The following is a 21422-nucleotide window of genomic DNA, read 5'->3' as shown; positions in this document are numbered from 1 at the left end:
AATTCCCGGACCCACAGGGAGAACAAGTATTAGGCTGTGAAGGGGTTACAATCTCTCTTGCTTCCAAACTTATCGTCTGTCCACTGCTCTCTCATAGGCTGCATTAAACTAGCAGCTGACGTATCCTCTTCCATTCCCATCACATATAACAGTGAGTGTTGACAACATTGCAGCTCGAAACACCTAAATACACCACTGGCTCCTAAACAAACTTTCACTGTCTCTGCAGAAATTAATAATATTGTTTAGTATTTGTCCAATTTTGAAGTCAGTTCAATTCCGACTACAAATAGATTCAGGCAAACTCCAATATAAATGTGGTAGGTGTTCCCAAAAAGCCAAAGTATTTGGTATAGATTCTCTTGGTTGGCATACTGCCCACTCATTACTATCCACCATAACTCATCTTGTTCTCATTCAAGCTAGTACCACTGTCCCCCTCCAACACTTCCATAGTGCATCACCTGAACAAGTGTGAACATAGACTGCAAGAGCTTCTAGGATGCATGTCATACATAACGACAGCAAAACAACGATGTCATTTCAGCGAGCCACAATTGTTTGCTACTGGTTAGAAGAAAATTCTGGACAATGGTACATTCTGTGACACGATGGTTCAAATCTCACTCTGACCTTTCTTTTTTTGATGAATTTGGAATTCCCATGACTTTTAAATCTATAATTCATTAAATTTATGCTAATTAAGATGCATCTAATCATTCTGCTGTAAAGAATGCACATCGTCATCTTGTTTCTAACTACACACTGCACACACAATTCCAGTTTTCATTGCAAATATAAATGCTTAATTATAAATTTTTATAGAAAGTAGTTAATAGAAGTTGTTTAAACCACAAAAAAACTTCAATTTTTAAGAAAAATAGTGAAAAACTGAACAGTGTTTATGGCAAGGATTATAGAAACGTGGGAAACAATTTTCACAGCATCAAGCACACCATACAAATGCTTCATTTTTACAGTTGCCACCTTACCACATCACTACAAACACAATTGAACTAGAGACAAACTAAGTGATTTGTTGCAAGAAATAACAAGACATTTAAGGTACCAGATGTAATGGGACTAATGCATGAAGCTTTGTGATTGAACACTGGCAGCATACAGAACAACACTTCAAAAGAAGAGGAGAAAATGTGGCAGTTTGATGGCTTCATGGCTTTTGTTGTTGGTCAACTCGTTACAATGTAGTAGATGATAGCTCCAGTGCTGAAATTTGCAGTATAACGTCACTAATCTGTCCCCTATGTGACCCGGAGCATGGCCAGAACACAAAAACGTTGGGTTATCAGAACACTTTTAATGATCCATAACATAACAACGCAGTATCTTGGGACTGTGGTTAATGTTACTACAGACCAATGATTATTCTATTATTTGTCAAGTTCTGCACCCGTTACAGATACACTTTGTGCAGCAAAGACTTCTTGTAGGGAAGCATTTTGTAGTTTAAGCCAGACTCATTAATGTTGCACACTTGATCAAGATTGAACTAAACCAGTTTCCAAAATTCAGAACGAATTCAATGGCAGCTGTTTCGTCAGCAGACAATTTCCCACCAGAAATCATTACATTGCCATGTCATTTTTTTCCACCGATGTAATAAGCCTTTTCTCACTGCAACTTTTTATTTTCGTTGTTTCCAACTAATTTTTCATACAAAGTCAGTGCCTTTTCTTTTATGAATGGTCCAGAAATTAAGTTTCTTTTCATCTCGCCTGCTTGAACCACACCCACAAAGCACTGTCTAGAATTTCACTTTTAGGTTTCTTGAAAGTCTTGCATATTTTCAGTCTTTTCTTATTGTCAGTCATGACTGTACGACCTTCAATAGTTTTCCTACTTCCCCCCCCCCCCCCCTCCAGTCTTTAACAGTTGTTTTGCCAATCCTTCCCTCAGTTGCAATGGTTTTGGAGTGAATCGTTTTTATCTAATCTTTCAATTACTTTCAGTTTCTCCACTAAAGCCAGCATCATATGTTTATGGTAAGTTGATGCCATAATATAGTTTTACTCATTATAGTGAAAGATGAACACTGTCACTAATTTACACAACCAATGTGTACAAAATAACATTTAGTGGCAAAGTTAGAAACAAATTATTTCACACTAAAACTGATCGACCTACTGCTCCAACCAGATTATCCAAGAGCTTTAGCAAGGTTCTACTGTATTTCTCAGATTGGATATGAGAAGTTTAGAGGTTACCAAATGGATGAACGTAATTAATTTCAGTGCCTTCAATATTTAACTGTACAATAAAATCCCTGGAATAGGCTTTTGCATCACACATAGCTCGCTCAGAAGAATTGCTGAGGAATTTTCATTACTCTTGCTTTTAATTGCCATATTATGTTATCTGAGAACGAAAGCATATAATCCCTTCTGTCTGGTCCCCTAAGAAGCATGTGGAATTGCTGGAATTTTAGCAAATATTATTTCATTCTCTTCACGCTCGTCCCTTTTTACATCTTAACTGAAACTGCTCACATCACTGGATGGCCAGGGCTGTCCAAGTTAAATACACTGGTAATCAGTTGCCTCATATTATCCCTCAATCAATGTGAGTGTAACACAAAGCATAAAATGTATCTTTATCATCTTACTTAACTGTGCTCGAGTCAGCATGGCTTCGGCTCCACATGAAATGAAATCCAATGAGATTCCTGCAAAAGCGTAACAATACACGATGTAACGTTTACATCACGTTTACCCTGATGATGAACACAGTATAGAGCATATTTTCTCATACATTCCTTGCACTAGTACCAGGTGAGTCAAATGTCACTTGATTGTTCGCACAACACTGATAATAACCAAATCTTCACCCGTAAATGCATGAGAACCCTTATATACTCTATTAAACAATGTAAAAATGCTAACCCCAGCAGCAACAGTTTAATTTATTAATGTAAGACAACCCTGTATTTTTTGAATGATGAATTTGGGGAAAACGCTTGTCTTAAAATCAGGTAAATATGGTATGCCCCACTACCATTTTTACTTTTCTGTTCCTACTTTACCAGTTCATTCAGATTTCTTTCCTAAATACACAGTTATTCAAAATAAATATTGTGATTACATAAAACTATAGCTATTTAATGCATAATTATGTACTGATAAGAATTATGGAGAATGTAAAAGGAAGTTAAAAATTGAAATCATTGTGCAAAAGTAGTGTATCAAAAGCTGGCATTTGCGTGGTGACACATAAGTGAAAAGCTTTTAACAATGAGGTAGCCTTAAGTTGCAAACTTAACTGGCACATCTGAATATGGATTATACAAAGATCTTCCTGTGTAATTGTACATCAGAGTGACATACAGAATATCAATGTTTTCAGCACAAAAATTTACAGTACATTTTTCTTCATCACTAGGACACATCTGAGTAATGGTTGATGCCACAGTTTGTTATGATTCCACAGGTTACATGTTTCAGCAAGGTGGATCACCCCCACTTTGAGATTCACACCTTTTTAAATCAACATCTCCCAAAACCACTGGATCGGTCATACTGGAGATGATGACGTCGTTCTGCTCTTGGCCACCTAGTTCTCTTGACCTGTCACACACAAATTCTTTTCATGGGTTTATGTGAAAGACCTTGTGCGTGTGCCCTCTTCACCAAAAATTCCACAGATCAAAATGCACATTTATAATTGTCCTCGTCAGTGACTCCACATAAGCTTCAGAATGAATAGCATGAAGTGAATTATTGTTTAGATGTTGTCCATCTTACCTATGGAGGTCAAATAGAACACTTTTTAAAATGGAATTTCTTTCATATTGCCTCTAACTCTTACTGATGCATCAGTATGCATTAAATGGTTACAGCCATTTGTAATCACTATTCATTTACAGTTGTCCTGTATAAAAACCCATCAACTGGTGCAACAATTTCAATCTTAATTTTTACTACTTTCTTTTAAAGGTATTAGTCATAAATTATTTTAGTGAGACTGCAGTTGATTTTCAGTCCTACTGCAAACTACTACTATTAAGTACGTACCATTAGTTACTAAACTTAAGCTGCATTAGAAGCAAATAGTGCTATGTCGTCATTAAAATGAAGGTGGTTCAATATTTTCCACTAACATGTATTTCTCCTTCGTTTTTCCAGCTTGAGAATCACGAAACTTCCTCCAAGACTGCTGAGAACATTTCTGCCAGTATAGAATCCCCTTGCCGATTCCCCCTTCCAATTCAAAATTTCTCACTATCCCGATGAAGTCTAATAGAGGCTGAAGTATTAATTAGTATTTTTCAGTATACTAACATGTTGAATAATGCCCTTTTCTCAGGGGGGGGAGTACAGATTTTGTTGAAATTGACCTTCATCAAAAACCACAAATCCCAGAAAAAGTGATAATTTGTACTCACTGCTCCAAACTATAATCATCCATCGTGCTATGTCAATTTCTGAAGCCTGCTTATCCCTTTGATTCATGAAAATTTCATTCCTCTATACAGTTAGTGAAAATTTTTATGAAAGTCTATTACATTACTGACAGACAGCTGATAAATCAAAATTTTTGATTTTGCATGTTCCTCTTTTCTTGTTATAGAGGAAGTGCTGTTCCAGTTTTGAAGAACAGTCACCTTTTGCAATTCTGTAAATAATTCTGTTAGTCCCATTTTCAAAGCTGTTCCTCCAACTTCAATCATTTCAACAAACCCCTCCTGGTACCTTCACTTTCTTTGCATCTTAAATGACTGTATACCACATCTGGCATTACTTCCAAAACATCATTTAACTGTGTGTTTCTGATTAATCTGAGGAGCAATACAAATATTTTATTAAACCTTCAAATGACAAAAAATTTCCCTGTCATTAGTTACTGCATCATCCTAACTGATTGAATTCTGTATATACCAAATTTAATTTCATGTTTTCGTGAGTTATATCTTATTTTTAAAAATCACCTATCAGCTCAGTTTAATAACTTAATGTTCCCCCAATGACAGGATAGCCCAAGTATCTGTCTAATAACGGAATTATTTAAATTCTACTTCAGTGTTCTTTGACAATAAGATGTCGTTCATGGAAGTTACAAGTCATAAATTTTTAGTTTCTACTTCAATTTTTTCATACTTTTATTGTTTATAATTGCTCTCATCAAATTTTAACTGCTGCTCTCAAGCCCTCGCATAAACTCTCACCTTTTCTTTCATAGTTGTCTCATTCCATTTGGCATTTGCTCCTTTCTGCCCCTCCCCTCTATCCCGCCCCCGTGTGTGTGTGTGTGTGTGTGTGTGTGTGTGTGTGTGTGTGTGTGTGTGTGTGTGCGGGCGCGCGCACGCGTTGCATCATTCAAGCTAACCAGTCGCAAACAATTGCGGCTCGCTGACAAGACATTCTTGTTCTCATTCAAGCAAGTGCCACTGTCCCCCTCGAAAACTTCCGTAGCACTTCACCTGAACAAGTGTGAACATAGACTGCAAGAGCTTCTAGAATGCATGTCATACATAACGACGCACGCGTAACTATAGTCATTTATGACTCTGTAACCTTCATTTCTTAGAACTTTCTAATATAATCTCTTATGCCTCTCTAATCATGCATACATTCTCGAACTGCACTTCTGATTTCCTGCTCGAAAAGCCTGTTTCTCTGCATCTTTGAACATATTTTGCCTCTGCATATTACAAGTATACAATCACTCCAAAAGCTGTTCAGGCTCACTGGATTGTGTGCACAGTCAATTACAATTTTAGTTCCATTTGGTTCTTGCCAATTCCTTTTTGTATTTGTTTTCTTTTGGAAGAATGTTAAAAACTCATACATATTCTCGGCAAATTCTGTTAATGTATGACCTCTGTCATTTCTGGTATCATGTCTAAAGTTTCCCAGTTAGCGCCTACTATTTAGTCTATGTCCTACTTCCACATTAAAATCTTCGTTCTAACCTCTTAGAGGGATTCCTCCAATGAGCTTCCCTCTCTCTTTATTGAAGTCCTCTGTATCTCATCATCTTACTGGAACTGGATTTTGATCATTATGTTCACAATAAAGTCTACACTTTAATTTCTTCCTGTTTCACTCTTCTGTAATAAAACAAATTATAGTTTTTAATTCAATTTGAACTTCTTTTTTTGCCATGCTTCTCAATATATACCATTTAATATTATGTAGCTCATTTTCCAACTCTACTATCCAATCTACTGGTTCTAAAGTTCTGCACTTTATTGCCTATCAATAAAAAAAAGTAGAAGCAGTCACATTTCAAGCTCCATGTTACTATCTGTTCAGACAAACCTCATGGAGCGAAGTGTCAACATTGAAGTCAGGTATACTCTCATGGCCTGAGGACATTACCTGAGTTTCCCTTGTCCACCAGCCCCAAAAATCTTGTCACCTGGGCTAGAATACTAACCTACTAGGCACACTTACATGGCGTATGTTCCTTACAGCCATAAACATTGTACCAGAGCCAGATCCAAAAGAAGTTTGGCAACACGCACAAACAGCACTAAATGTCTGCAAAATTATGCTCACATCAGTCTCTGCCCCAGAGACTGATTGTTTCTGAATTTCAGCGCCTGGAATGAATATTTGTTCATAATCTGATCACATGCAAACAGAACTCAAGTCTCCAGTCAATATCATCAATTAGCAGTGATGTGAGTCCTTTTCAATTGTAATACAATTTGTTAAGAGAGTAGTTGCATCTGATTCATCATGCTGCCTAAGGCATGGGTTGACGAGAAGCCCATCCGTATTTGTTCCCCATAAACAGATGCATCAAGGTTGGTGTCTTATGAGTGCTGACAGCTCCAAAGTGTCAACATCTAGACTGGAAGTATGATGGAATTACCACAAAACTACACTCACCATATAAGGGCAACATTGACAATGTGGTGGTGGATGAGTGCATAACCAATTTAATGCTGCTATCTAGGTTCTTTGTGTGTATCTAAAGCTCAACATCATCTCTGCACAGCATGTATTGACATTTAACAAAAATTAAACACAGAAAGAAAAATGGGCAACTTGTCTGCTAAGAGTTTGGTTTTCGTAAGGTTTTCCATCCCTCTGCCACCCTTTATACATTTCTTCAGCTCCCTTTTTCTTTTCTTCTTTATTATTTTAAGTACCCAGTGATGTAACTACAGGCTCCCAACGCTTCAAGTCTATTACATAATGTTATTTCAAGTTTTCTTTAATTTTCTCCCATCTTTACATTCCCTATTACAGCTGATATTATATTGCAATAAAAATGCCATAACTGATGTACTGACCTTAACGAGTGGAATTCCGGAAAATGAACTGCATTTACCAACCTTTTAAGAGCAAAATTATTTGAATTCAACTTTCTGGGTATCACAGGATTTGAAGAACAGGTATTTCACTTAGTAGCTTACTCACCTGAATGACCAGACCAAGATGATAACTGTAAAGCAAATTGTCCATATGCCTAGAAGCCACATAATAAATGCATGCATTGCCACATAATAAGGGCATGCTTCACCCAAAGAAGTGAGACCAGAAGATAGAAAGTGAATCAATGTTTTGTGACCTGCTGGAAGTCTGATACACACCTTACATCGCATGTAGTATTAACTTCAGAGTATTGTTCCATCAAGTTTTTGTTGATAACAGCATTCTCAAAGAGGTGAGGGATCACTACAATTTTTGTTCGTTGATCTGTTTTTCTGTTTTCTTTGTGCCATCTGGAACTCAACTGACAGATTCTGCAATATGCTGACTGATTTCCCAGTGTTGAATGACGCTTATTTGCTTTATGTTTTTCCCCTGTCATTCTTAAAAACAAGAAATGGCATGTGAGACTTAAATGTCAGATATACTAATATTTATGCTTTTCCTAATGTTAGTATTGTCTAGCTGTATAACAAAAGTGTGATTACCTTATACGGACAAATGTTATCTTAATTTTTTTTTTCTCATATTCTGAATCCTATAGCTGAAGCAGAAAAAATACACTTTTGCATTTCCATGTAGTTTTATCATTTGAGTATGTCGAAAGGTTAAGCAACTGATTTGCTAATAGTAAACTTCAATGTTACAGTTACACCCAACCATGACAAAGTGAAGACAAATGCAATACTTCATCAAATGAACCAACTGAAATTTATTTCTTACAGTCACAGTAGGTAAGAGTACTGTAATCAAAGTTAATTCATTAAGCAAAAACACAATATAACCCCTTGATGACCACCGAGAGGAAACAAAACTATAATGGCATTGCTTGCGCGTGACAAGAGAAACTGCACCAAACTTTACATAATGAGGCAAAAAAGTAGCTAGTAGTAAAAAAATACAAACATTAACTGAGGTTTGCACATGAAACTTGACATTAACTTTCATCTTTTAGACAACGTAAAACAAAACAAAATTGACATACTGAATATTTCTCAAGTAAAAATATGAAGTTGACTCCACACTGAAACCTCAGACCTAATTTTGTGACCAGGCAGAGGTTCTGATGTTGCACCTGGTTTCTGATAATTTTGCTTTGCCAATAACAAATTTCGTGGGAAAAAACTTTACAGAATGCTTACAGACCACATACTTGCAATCTTTAAATGTTAGCTTAAAAATTGCAGCAAACGCACGCACACAAATTATCACATTATGTCTAAACTTTATATGTAAACAGAGAACAATAGTATCCACTACAAGCTTTATCACAATATTAGCAGCAGAAACAGAAATAGATGTAACTTAAGAGGAAAGCTGTTCAACATAAAAATAGTAACATGAAACAGTGATGAACCCACACTAACAAGCTATTTCTTCACCTTGAGTATGCCACAGAAAGACTGAAGCAACCACGAATAGTGAACTGATCTTTGAATTATCAAACATGCCATCATGCATCAAGGAATAAAGGTAATGTGACCTAATTCTCAAAAATCAGATACCTTTAGTTGTGTATTCAACTTAGAAACAAGAAAGCACTTTGCAAGCACAGACTAACTGTGGTGTACAAACACGTAGTCTGTTCAGGAGACTGTGTCCACCAAGTAGTATTATACCTTCCACATGTCAAAAATTATATGAATTGTCAGCTTGCAAATGATTGTTATAAAGTGTCTCCAATACTAACAAGTTAGCAATGATTTAATGGTAATTATTGAAGTTTACTGAAAGGAAGTAAGTTTTCTATTACTCTATAGTTATTTAGTTTGTTTCTGCTGCTCACATTACATGAACAGAGGTGCAATTACTAAAAGTAAACAGTATTAAAGTTCTCTGGTTTGATAAGTAATATGTTGCAGCACTTACTATCAACTGTATGACTACTCCATCTGTGTAGTGTTAAACAGACAAAAGAGAATCTGTTCAAATTAGTGTGTGTTGTTATACGGCAATCAATCTTGTTTTGGAATCAAAAAAGAGTAATGCAGAGCTCTTGTGATGCAAAGTTCACTACTACAAGAAGAGAGCAGCAATTGAATGGATCCTGGATGCTAAAACTGGAATTACATCTAACTCACCTTAAAACCTCCTTGCTGGATTAAAACTATGTGCTGAACTAGGCTCTAACCAATCTTCTGTCTTAAATCATTTCTCCACAATATCATTTCTTCAGCAATGATAGTCTACGCATCTACATCCATACTCCGCAAGCCACCTGACGGTGTGTGGCGGAGGGTACCCTGAGTACCTCTATCGGTTCTCCCTTCTATTCCAGTCTCGTATTGTACGTGGAAAGAAGGATTGTCGGTATGCTTCTGTGTGGGCTCTAATCTCTCTGATTTTATCCTCATGGTCTCTTTGCGAGATATACGTAGGAGGGAGCAATATACTGCTTGACTCTTCGGTGAAGGTATGTTCTCGAAACTTTAACAAAAGCCCGTATGCAAGAGAATATAAGCAACATTCCAAAACTAGGAGATAAGTACCAGCAAATGTCAAGCTGTGAGAGCAGAACACGAGTCATACCCGGATAGCTTAGTCATTAAAAGCATTGTCCATGAAAAGCAAGTTTCTGGGTTTGAGTACCACCTGCCATACAGTTTTAATATTCAGCAACTTTCAAAACAGTACACTATCTACTCCAGCAACAGATTCATTCTGGTAACTACCTGTTCCTTCTGTTGTAGTCTTCCAAGAGCATAATTCGTTCTATGATACACCATAAAATTTATTTGATACTCGTTAAATGTTGTCAGTTACAGACACACGAAACATTTTGTTCTTTATTATAGACAGTTTATTATAGACTGACCTACCTTTCTCATTAATATTACTTTCAACACTGCTGCGATTGAAGTGGAATTAAAAAAAAAAAAGAAAAAAGTGAAAAACAAATGTTAATGCCATTGCCTGGCATGAGCCCTATAATACCGTGGAGGCCTCAAACTCACTACTAAAGGGGCATGGGTGCACAATCACATGACAACAGAGTGAACGTGTGCACATGTCAACTATCCACTACACTCAGTCACACAAAAAAATCCACTAGAAGAGGAAAGGGGTACAATACATTTCCTGACAGTGGAAGGGAACAAGTGTACAAAGCGCACTGCATCTCCAGTGGGAGTGTCAAAGCATGGCACAAGCAATTAAAAGGAGGACAGATGCCGTTGCCTCGCTCATGATCTAGAATGCCACACCACATTAACTGATACCATTGTATAGCAGGTGGATGCCATAATTATTCAAGACTGTTGAGTTATGGTGGCAGCCGTTACATACTAGTGCCATTCTTCAATGAATTTCCATTCCATGCACACCTTCCGCTGCAAGGAAATCTACTACACCCATTTGTTGTTCTTCTGAGGCCTTCATTTCTCTTTTTTCAGCACTACTGAGAGCAGTGGACAGTTTACATGCACATGATCACTTTTTTGGAGAATGGGTGCACGTCCATGTCCTTCTATAGTCTGTCCAAAATTACTTTAGAACTGACAGCAAGGACAGCAGTGGTAGCGGGGGCAGGGGGACCCATGCAGCAGGCCCTGGCCACTTTCTGCCGATACCATGCTAACTGCAGGTGCACCATATCCCCTGAAGTTGCCAAACTTTTACCCAACATAACAGTTCCTGCTTGCAGTGGGCTTCAGCTGCAACCAGATTGCTGCCCTGTGTGATGGTTGCACCCTGTGACTTTGTGTGTTCACTTTTTAAGGTTCTAGAAGTTACACTCTTATTCGCTGTTCCCGTTATTCATTTTATGGTACTGAATGACGTGGGAAGTTCGTCAAAATTTATAAGTGAAAAAGTTCTATGTCATTCTTGTGGACAGGGGATTGCCATACAAGGGCAGTCAAGAGAAATGGTTCGTGCATTATGTAGCCACTTTCAGAATGAAAAACTTAATGATGGCTCGCTGCTCTCCGTTACCAAAAGTGATCGAGAGAACTGCTACAGCTTTGAATATAAACAAAAACATTGTTGTGAAGATTGGGAAGGAAATGTTCAACAAAGAAAAGGAATCTGAAGAACCATGAAAATTTAAGACCTCTGGAAAAAATAATGTACAGATTAGCAGATCACCAACCACGATTCATCTGCAGAGGGTGCAATTCATTGTCACATTTCTGTTTATCATTGCAGGACGAAACATCCGATGCTCAAGGCAGTCGCAAATCCTTTTCCACAGTTTTACACAACCTTGGCTTTCACTATGGCCATTAGCTGCTAATGGAGAGGAAGGTCATAGCTGCATGGAGAAGCTGATTTTTAAGGGACATCCATAGCAAATATTGACGAAGCTGTATGGCTTGACAAAATGTGGGTCAATTCTGGTCACACTGCCGAGCAGGACCGGACAGACGACACAGCTAAAGGAACAATGGCAATGCCTCATAGCAAGAGGAGTGGGGGTGGGGGGAGCACATTTATTATTCGTTGTGCTAGCACCTAACAAGATTTTCTCCTGAACAGTCTCCTGCTCTGTAAGTCAAAGAAAACAGGAGATTATCACTAAGAAATAAACCATGTCACATTTATAAAGCAGTTTGAAGACCCACTAATATCAAATCTTGGAAAACAGTCGGCAATTATAATATATTATGCTTCTTACCATTTGGTGGTTGTTGACAAGGCACCTCCTACCGAGGCAAACTGAAAGGAGAAAATGATTGGCTTCAGTGTCGTAACCTCAATAGAAGTTATGACCCTAAAAAGGTGGCGCTTATACAACAAAACTCTCCACAGCTCCCCCATAAAAAAAAGGAGAGAAAGAGAGAGAGAGAGAGAGAGAGAGAGAGAAGGCATACAGTTGTTAGGCTACCACATGACCACTGCCATTTCAACCTGGGCCCAAATTTGAAGGTTATGTTGCCAGAAACAACAGTCAATTTATGCTCTATGCAGTCAACTCACTCACTAGAGAAGCTGTCAGGAACATCACAGCTGAAGATTGGAAGAAAGCCTTCAAACATACACAGAGCATCATGGAAAGAGCATGGAAGAAAGAAGCTCTTTTGGAAAATTCAGTGGAGGAGGTGATAGTTTCATTAAATGACAACAGTGACAGTGATACCAGCATTTCAAGAATCCACCGTAGTGACAAGACTGACAGCAGTGGAGGTTTATCACTATCCCCGTAGAAATGGAGCTTCATGTCCTGCATGCACAGTTTACATCTGTAAGTATCTACATAGCAAAATCATATTGTAATAAGTTTCGAAGTTTTAATAAGGAGGCCTTAATAATGTGTAAATACAAAGGAAGTACATTTCAGAATTCATTATGTACCATAACAAAATAAATATTACTGTTTACAATATAACTGTTATAGTAAACAGGCACTGTTATTGTAATGCTTTTGTTCTTTCCAAACGATAGAGGTTGGCCTACTTAAGATGTTTTCCCACTGTGATAAACACGCTTAATCTCATTTTTCTTGTGGTATATATAATTACACAGATCAGAAAAATTAAAAGGTTTCATTATAATCCTATAGTGGTCTGTTTCTCATTTTGTAACTACTTGCACCCGATTATTAGTTTATACACGAGCTGACCATTGTGTGTCTTATTTAACTCAAATTATCTCACATTAGAGGTCTCCGAGAGAGTCCTGGTTTCGAACATATGAAAATACGATGTATTCTGAAGATTTCATTCCCACAATGTATTCGTCCACCTTCAATACCAAAACAGATTCCCTCATGTTGGGCATTTGGTAACGACGTGAGAAAAGGCACTTTCGTAAACTGTCCTTAAATCATCTTAATAATTTTAGTTTCTGCAGATAAAATTAAAATCAAAACATAGCGTAATTCTTTCAGAACACATGATGCAGTTTCCATATTTATAAAGTGAAAAATTTGCCTGAGTGAGTGAGCTTTAACACACAAATCAAAAAAGTTTTGCATCACCCCGGTTCCAAGAACTCCTGTACATAGACACTGACTATGGATATTGTATCACACAGTCCCTTAGACTGTTCAGAGATGTCACTAAACCCACCCAAATATGTAAACAACCACACATGAGGAGGACAGAGGGGTTCTAACAGGTGATCAGTTCCAGTCATACCACCAGGAAGAAAGTACACAGCTCGTGTTTCTTCAATTCAACCATGCCTAGATGATCAATACTGCTGTTTGATTGCATCCACATTGTTACTTTGTGCCAGTAAGAGCTCTCAACAAGGGAAGTGTCCTGGCGTCTCGGAGTGAGTCAAAGCGATGTTGTTCAGACATGAAAGAGAAACAGAGAGACAGGAACTGTTGATATGCCTCGCTCAGGCTGCCCAAGGGCTACTACTGCAGTGGATGACTGCTACCTACGGATTATGGCTCAGAGGGAACCCTGACAGCAACACCACCACATTGAATAATGCTTTTCGTGCAGCCACAGGATGTTGTATTATGACTCAAATTGTGTGCAATAGGCTGCATGATGCGCAACCTCACTCCCGACGTCCATGGCGAGGTCCATCTTTGCAACCATGACACCATACAGCGCGCTAAAAATAGGCCCAACAACGTGCCATATGGACCACTCAGGATTGGCATCACATTCTCTTCACCGATGAGTGATGCATATGCCTTCAAACAGACAATCACTAGAGACGTACTTGGAGGCAACCTGGTCAGACTGAATGCCTTAGACACACTGTCCAGCAAATACAGCAAGGTGAAGGTTCCCTGCTGTTTTGGAGTGGCATTATGTGGGGTCGACGTATGGCGCCGGTGGTCATGGAAGGCGCTGTAACATCTGTACAATACATGAATGCCATCCTCCAACCGATAGTGCAACCATATCAGAAGCATATTGGCAAGGCATTCATCTTCATGGACGACAATTCGCACCCACCAACATGCACACATTGTGAATGACTTCCCTCAGGATAAAGACATTGCTTGCCTAGAGTGGACAGCATGTTCTCCAGACATGAACCCTACCAAAGATGCCTGGGATAGATTGAAAAGGGCTGTTTATGGAGGACGTGACACACCAACCACTCTGAGGGATCTACGCCAAATCGCCATTGAGAAGTGGGACAATCTGGACCAACAGTGCCTCGATGAACTTGTGGATAGTATACCATAACAAATATAGGCATGCATCAATGCAAAAAGACATTCTACTGGGTATCAGAGGTACCAGTGTCTACAGCAATCTGGACTACCACCTCTGAAGGTCTCGCTGCATGGTTGTACAACATGCAATGTGTGGTTTTCATGAGCAATAAAAAGGGCGGAAATGATGTTTATGTTGATCTCTATTCCAGTTTTCTGTACAGGTTCCGAAACTCCCAGAACCGAGGTGATGCAACTTTTTTTGTGTGTGTTTAAGAGTACACAAGTTCCATGTGGAACATGGCAACTGTGATTGTACAGGTACGAGCAGCCCATAAAGGCTCACCTTCCTGCACTCTTTAAAAAAGTTTTGTGACTAAAGCCCTTCTGGACTTATTTATTTTGTGTGTGACATGTAAACTGCCTCTGTCTTTTATTGTTAGTCAGTACTTACACTTTTTTATATAAAAATTTCTTTTCCCGTGAATTTGTAATTATGTTATAGGCCACTTAAAAGTTTAAATTCTGATGAAGGCACTCTTAGAAGTGTTGAAACATGGTTAATAAAACTAAAAATTGTGACATAAAGCTCATTTGTTTCAATTTTAATTTATAAATGGTCACTGAACCAAGCAGTCGTGTTTAAAACTTTACAATCCTTTAAGCAGTTTTCATTTTACAGTCTCAAACTCATTTCTTTTTGAGTGACTAATATCTACTGTTTCTCTTAATAAATAATCACATCTTCACTTTCACAAGGCAATACATTTCATGGTTGTCTTCACAATGTAGAGACAAGCTGCCTTCAAAACTGACAAAGGATTTCAGCAAATGTGACAATGGAACGGAATGTCACATATTTGATCTATCTCACTTACTCACTGATGCTGCCCTAGCGCTCCAGTACAGTCAACACTTTTGAAAGCACCCAGTTACACTGCTAAGCGATCATTTGCACAGCCTCTTTCCAAACACTGCTCTTCACAACAATATACATTTATATTAGTAACTTGCAAAAGAGTAGTCCCTTCAAGGACAACTGTTCGAAGTGTCCAGCCAACAGTAGGAAAAACTTCCACCACACTACAGATGTGTGCCATTCCAAATGCTACATAATTCCAAGAAATATCTTTTAAGACTTTTTTGGCAGACACCCTTTCCATTAAAATACACTCCTGGAAATGGAAAAAATAACACATTGACACCGGTGTGTCAGACCCACCATACTTGCTCCGGACACTGCGAGAGGGCTGTACAAGCAATGATCACACGCACGGCACAGTGGACACACCAGGAACCGCGGTGTTGGCCGTCGAATGGCGCTAGCTGCACAGCATTTGTGCACTGCCGCCGTCAGTGTCAGCCAGTTTGCCGTGGCATACGGAGCTCCATCGCAGTCTTTAACACTGATAGCATGCCGCGACAGCGTGGACGTGAACCGTATGTGCAGTTGACGGACTTTGAGCAAGGGCGTATAGTGGGCATGCAGGAGGCCGGGTGGACATACCGCCGAATTGCTCAACACGTGGGGCGTGAGGTCTCCACAGTACATGGATGTTGTCGCCAGTCGTCGGCGGAAGGTGCAAGTGCCCGTCGACCTGGGACCGGATCGCAGCGACGCACGGATGCACGCCAAGACTGTAGGATCCTATGCAGTGCCGTAGGGGACCGCACCGCCACTTCCCAGCAAATTAGGGACACTGTTGCTCCTGGGGTATCGGCAAGGACCATTCGCAACCGTCTCCATGAAGCTGGGCTAAGGTCCCGCACACCGTTAGGCCGTATTCCGCTCACGCCCCAACATCGTGCAGCCCGCCTCCAGTGGTGTCGCGACAGGCGAGAATGGAGGGACGAATGGAGACGTGTTGTCTTCAGCGATGAGAGTCGCTTCTGCCTTGGTGCCAATGATGGTTGTATGCATGTTTGGCGCCGTGCAGGTGAGCGCCACAATCAGGACCGCATACGACCGAGGCACACAGGGCCAACACCCGGCATCATGGTGTGGGGAGCGATCTCCTACACTGGCCGTACACCTCTGGTGATCGTCGAGGGGACACTGAATAGTGCACGGTACATCCAAACCGTCATCGAACCCATCGTTCTACCATTCCTAGACTGGCAAGGGAACTTGCTGTTCCAACAGGACAATGCACGTCCGCATGTATCCCGTGGCACCCAACGTGCTCTAGAAGGTGTAAGTCAACTACCCTGGCCAGCAAGATCTCCGGATCTGTCCCCCATTGAGCATGTTTGGGACTGGATGAAGCGTCGTCTCACGCGGTCTGCACGTCCACCACGAACGCTGGTCCAACTGAGGCGCCAGGTGGAAATGGCATGGCAAGCCGTTCCACAGGACTACATCCAGCATCTCTACGATCGTCTCCATGGGAGAATAGCAGCCTGCATTGCTGCGAAAGGTGGATATACACTGTACTAGTGCCGACATTGTGCATGCTCTGTTGCCTGTGTCTATGTGCCTGTGGTTTTGTCAGTGTGATCATGTGATGTATCTGACCCCAGGAATGTGTCAAAGTTTCCCCTTCCTGGGACAATGAATTCACGGTGTTCTTATTTCAATTTCCAGGAGTGTGTCTCAGAAGAACTGATTAGCGAAGCTGCGGATCAAAGAAATATTAAGGACTATGAGGTTCAAAAAAGTGTCTGGGAAAGTTCCACTAGCTATACATGTACACTGATGAGTCAAAACACTAATATTTCAGGCACCCAACAGCATCTCATGTGTCCCAACGGGTTAAGATAAGATGTGAATTTGGTGACAGACATTTTGAAATCCCTACTATGCTCGACTCACCAATGGAACAGAATTCTGGCCTTGGACACAGGTAGTTATCCAGCTACAAAATGCAATGACCATGATGGAAAGCATCAAGCATGAAGGAATACAGATGTATCAACAATAATGTTTACATAGCTGGCAGCTGGCACCATGTCTTTAATCAATACCATGGAAGCCAATGTTAGTGTACCCCCATAGAATAATACTGTCCTAACATCCTGCATTTGTGACGCAGTGCACATTTCAAGCAACCATTCCCATGCATGTCTGCATATCCAGACAACCAATGACCTGGTGAACAAATATGTTTCAGCCAATCAGGCAGCACACTGCTATTAATACCTGGTCCAATTTCAAAGAGTCTGTGTCCACTGCAATCAGAATTGACATTGTCACTACTTTGGGTAATGTGGGTAGGATACCCCTGAACCACGGCATAATAAGTAGTAGTCAAGGGGCTTGTGAAGGGATGTGGTTGAGCTTTTCATGGCCAGGGTGATACTGGGTGATCAGAGTTCTCGTTGGATGATGGTTAATAGATTTACTAGGTCAAACAAGGAAATGACACAGGAGATTGGTTTATGAATGTGCTGGATAGTATATTGTCTGTCAATAGAGACTCTGGTAAAGTTATTGGTACACTCTGACAGATTCTGCTTTCCACTGCAGATGCGGCATCCACGCATGGCAGGATGTATGGAACAGACTTTTTAGCATGAAATTGGTGACAGGTTGGTGTGGTTGATGTGAACAGACATTCTTACAGCGCCATTTGAGAGGGGAGGTCAACATCAAGGAAGGTGCTTTGTTGAGTTATGAAGGACCAGGTGAAGTGGATCTGGGAGTAGCTATTCAGGTTATGAAGAAAGACTGAAGGTTGTCTTTTCCATGAGTCCTGATCATGACAATGTCATCAATGTATCTGAACCACATAAATGGTTTCAGGTGTTGATTATGTAATAAAGGTTCCTCCAGAAGACCTATAAATGTGTTTGCATAAGATAGTGCCATGTACGTACCCACAGCAGAAGCATAGATTTGTTTATAAATTTGGCCTTCGAAGTGAATTAATTGTGGGTCATAGTGTGATTGGCTAGAATGATTAGAAAAGAGGTGATATGTTTGTTATCAGGAGGACACTGGAGAAGGTAGTGTTCCCTGGCCACAAGCCGACGAGTATGAGGGATGGTGGTGTTAAGAGGAATTTTCATGCACAGTGACAAACAAGGGAGCCTGGTAAAAAAGGGACACTAACTGTGGTAAAGCAATGAAGGAAGTGAGCTGTTTCTTGAATGTAAGATGGGAGGTTACACACAATAGTTTAGATGTGTTGGTCAACAAATGTGGTGATTTGTTTTGTAGGTGAATTGTACCCATCCGCAATGAGATAACCAGGAGGGAGACCTGTGGGATTGGGTTTGGGAAGTAGGTACAAGGAAAGAGTAGGGGGGTTGCAGTTGTGAGGAAGGAGACTGATTCATATCATGTTTTCGCATGTTTTGAGGAGTTGCTGAACATCATGTCGTGTGGACTGTTGGGATGAGATCACAGTTGGAAGGTTTGTATGCACAGGTGTTGGAAATTTGACTGGGACCCTCAACTACACAGACAGTATGATTCATGACCACAGTAACGGAACCATTGTCCATGGGAAAGATGACAAGGTCTGGATTGTTTTTCATGTTACCAGTAGCTGTCCCAGAGAAATGATGTTGGACTTACTAGGGATGCAATTCGGAAAGGAAGGTGAAGCCACATTAGAAGTAAGAACTTCTAAATAGGTTATCAGGAAAAGTGAGGATTTCTTAATAGGTTATAGGGGATAATACTATGAATTTCTAACACATTCACAAAATTTAAAGTACTGACACTGATGATCTGAGATCAAAACCGGTTATGGAACAATAAAGTTATATTTTCAGACCATCTGGGCACCATGAATCTTTCATAATCTTTAATGTCTGTTGCTAATCACCTTAAACAAATGTTCTTGAGTCAGTAGGCAAACCACCTATTTATCTTCCTTTTGTAGAGAAAACAGTGCATCCCAAGCAAGATTCTCTGCTGGACACACTATGCAGATGTTCTGCAGGGCACTAGTAAGTCATAGAAGATGTTTGACATCTGTCTGACAAGCCATGAGGTTTGCTTATAGCTCAACACTGATGTCCCCTTGTGTGGTGTCACCTCAGTAAAAACACTGGTGCATGTCAGGATATAGCTTGCACCACTACCTGTCATTTGCTTTCCTATTCCACACACAAATAGAGTGAGAGAAACATGACTGCCTACATGCCTCAGTACAAGCCCTAAATTTGGTCATCTTATCTTGGTGGTGCTTACATCAAATGTACATAGGTGGCAGTATAATGATTCTCTTGTCAGCTTCAAATACTGGTCCTCTAAAATTTTCTCAATACTGTTCCATAAGAACAACACACTTCCCTCCAGGGATTCCCATTTCAGTTCACAAAGGTTCTCTGTAACACTCATGTCATGATCGAATTGGCCGGTAACAAATCTAACATTACACTTTTGAACTGTTTTGATGTTTTCCTTTAATCTAATCTCATTGGGATCCCAAACACTTGAGCAGTACTCAAGCATTGAACAAACTATTGTTCTATACAGATCCTCCTTTATAGATGAACCACACTTTCCTAAAATTCTGCCAATAAACAGAAGTCAAGCAATCAGTTTCCCTGCTATCATCCTTACATTCATGTTCTATTTCATGTTGCTTTGCAACTGTACACTTAGATTTTTAATCTATGTGGCTATGTCAAGTAGTGCAATTTGAACATCACACAATTGTTTTTCCAACTCATCTTCATTAACTTGCAATACTCTGTATGTAGAGCAAGCTGCCATTCACCACATCAACTAGCAATTTTGTCTAAGTCATTCTGCATCCTTCTGCAGTCATTCAATGAAGACACCTTCCAGTATGTCACAGCATCATCAGCAAACAGCTACAGATTGCTGTTCACTCTGTCCGTTGGATCACTTATGCGTACACAGAATAAGAGTGGTCCTATCATACATCCCTGGAGCACTCCTGATGACATCCTTGCCTCTGATGAACACTTACCACTGTGGATAATGTACTAGGTTCTATTAAAAAATCTTCGAATCAATTACATATCTGTGAACCTAATCAGCATGCTCTTATCCCTGTTAACAGTCTGCAGTGGGGCACCACGTCAAATAATTTCCAAAAATCTAGGATTATGGAATTTGTCTGTTGCCCTTCATCCACAGTTTGCAGGATATAATGTGAGAAAAGGGTAAGCTGTGTTTTGGACGAGAAACATGCTTTATAAATTCTTATCAATTTGAGGAAAGAAGCTTTTTCATCTAAAGAAAATATTAACGATATTGGTCTGTAATTTTGTGTCTTTTTCTTTTATCCTTATGTACAGGTGTCACCTGTGCTTTTTCCAGTCACTTGGGACTTTGCACTGGGCAAGAAATTCGAGATAAATGCCAGCAAAGTAAGAGGCCCTTGTAGTAGAATACTCTCTGTAAAACCAAATTAGGATTCCATCTGGACAAGGTGACTTATTTGTTTACAACTCCTTCAGTTGCTTCTCTATGCCAGGAGTGTCTTAATATGTTCTCCATACAGGAAGCTATACAATTGTGACACAATGGTATATTTATACCGTTCCTCCAACGTGAATGGTTTCTTAGACATGAAAAATAAAACTTCCGCTTTCCTTTTGCTGTCTTCTACTGCCACACTATAAAAGAGTGACTGGACAGCAGCCTTCGACCCGCTTAGCAATTTTACTTCGGACCAGAATTTTCTTGGATTCTCGGCAAGATCTTTTGCTATGGTAAGACAGAGGTAGTTATTCACGTCTCTCATCAATCTTTCTATAAACACACAAATATCTGACTGACTTTTACCTGTCATCATTTGTGTGTTCGTTTTTGAACCAAGAGTGCAACAGTATCTGCTTCCTATGCTTTCTCCAAAATTTGTCTTTTAAGACATGATGGGTCCTTCCCATCCTTCATCAACTTACTCAGCACATACGTCTCCAGAGAATGATTTAAACCCATTTAAATATTGCCCATAATTGTATTGGAATTGAATGATGTCCATTCATTGTCTAATTAGGATGCTGGCAACTGCTTATTTGCCCTTGACAGTCCT

General features: G+C 39.7%; 1 protein-coding gene across 9 annotated transcripts in view; it reads right to left on the bottom strand.

The window, feature by feature from the left end:
• LOC126354889 (general transcriptional corepressor trfA-like) overlaps positions 1 to 21422 on the bottom strand; it is a 104450-nt gene that overhangs the window by 42639 nt on the left and 40389 nt on the right. For 2 of the 9 annotated variants that reach the window (XM_050004940.1, XM_050004939.1), the window contains exon 2: positions 7559 to 7780. The exons of 4 other annotated variants lie outside the window; for them this stretch is intronic. In XM_050004940.1, the coding sequence (XP_049860897.1) occupies positions 7559 to 7570 (12 nt within the window). In that variant the 5' untranslated portion in view covers positions 7571 to 7780. Of the gene's footprint in view, positions 1 to 2623; positions 2684 to 7558; positions 7781 to 12012; positions 12054 to 21422 lie in introns of all 9 variants that reach the window. 3 more of the 9 variants (XM_050004943.1, XM_050004941.1, XM_050004944.1) reach the window with 3 other exon arrangements.

Source organism: Schistocerca gregaria, chromosome 3 (genome assembly GCF_023897955.1).
Source record: "Schistocerca gregaria isolate iqSchGreg1 chromosome 3, iqSchGreg1.2, whole genome shotgun sequence".
Lineage (NCBI taxonomy): Eukaryota > Metazoa > Arthropoda > Insecta > Orthoptera > Acrididae > Schistocerca > Schistocerca gregaria.
Note: the sequence above shows the minus strand (reverse complement) of the source record. Positions and strands in the feature narration are given on the sequence as shown.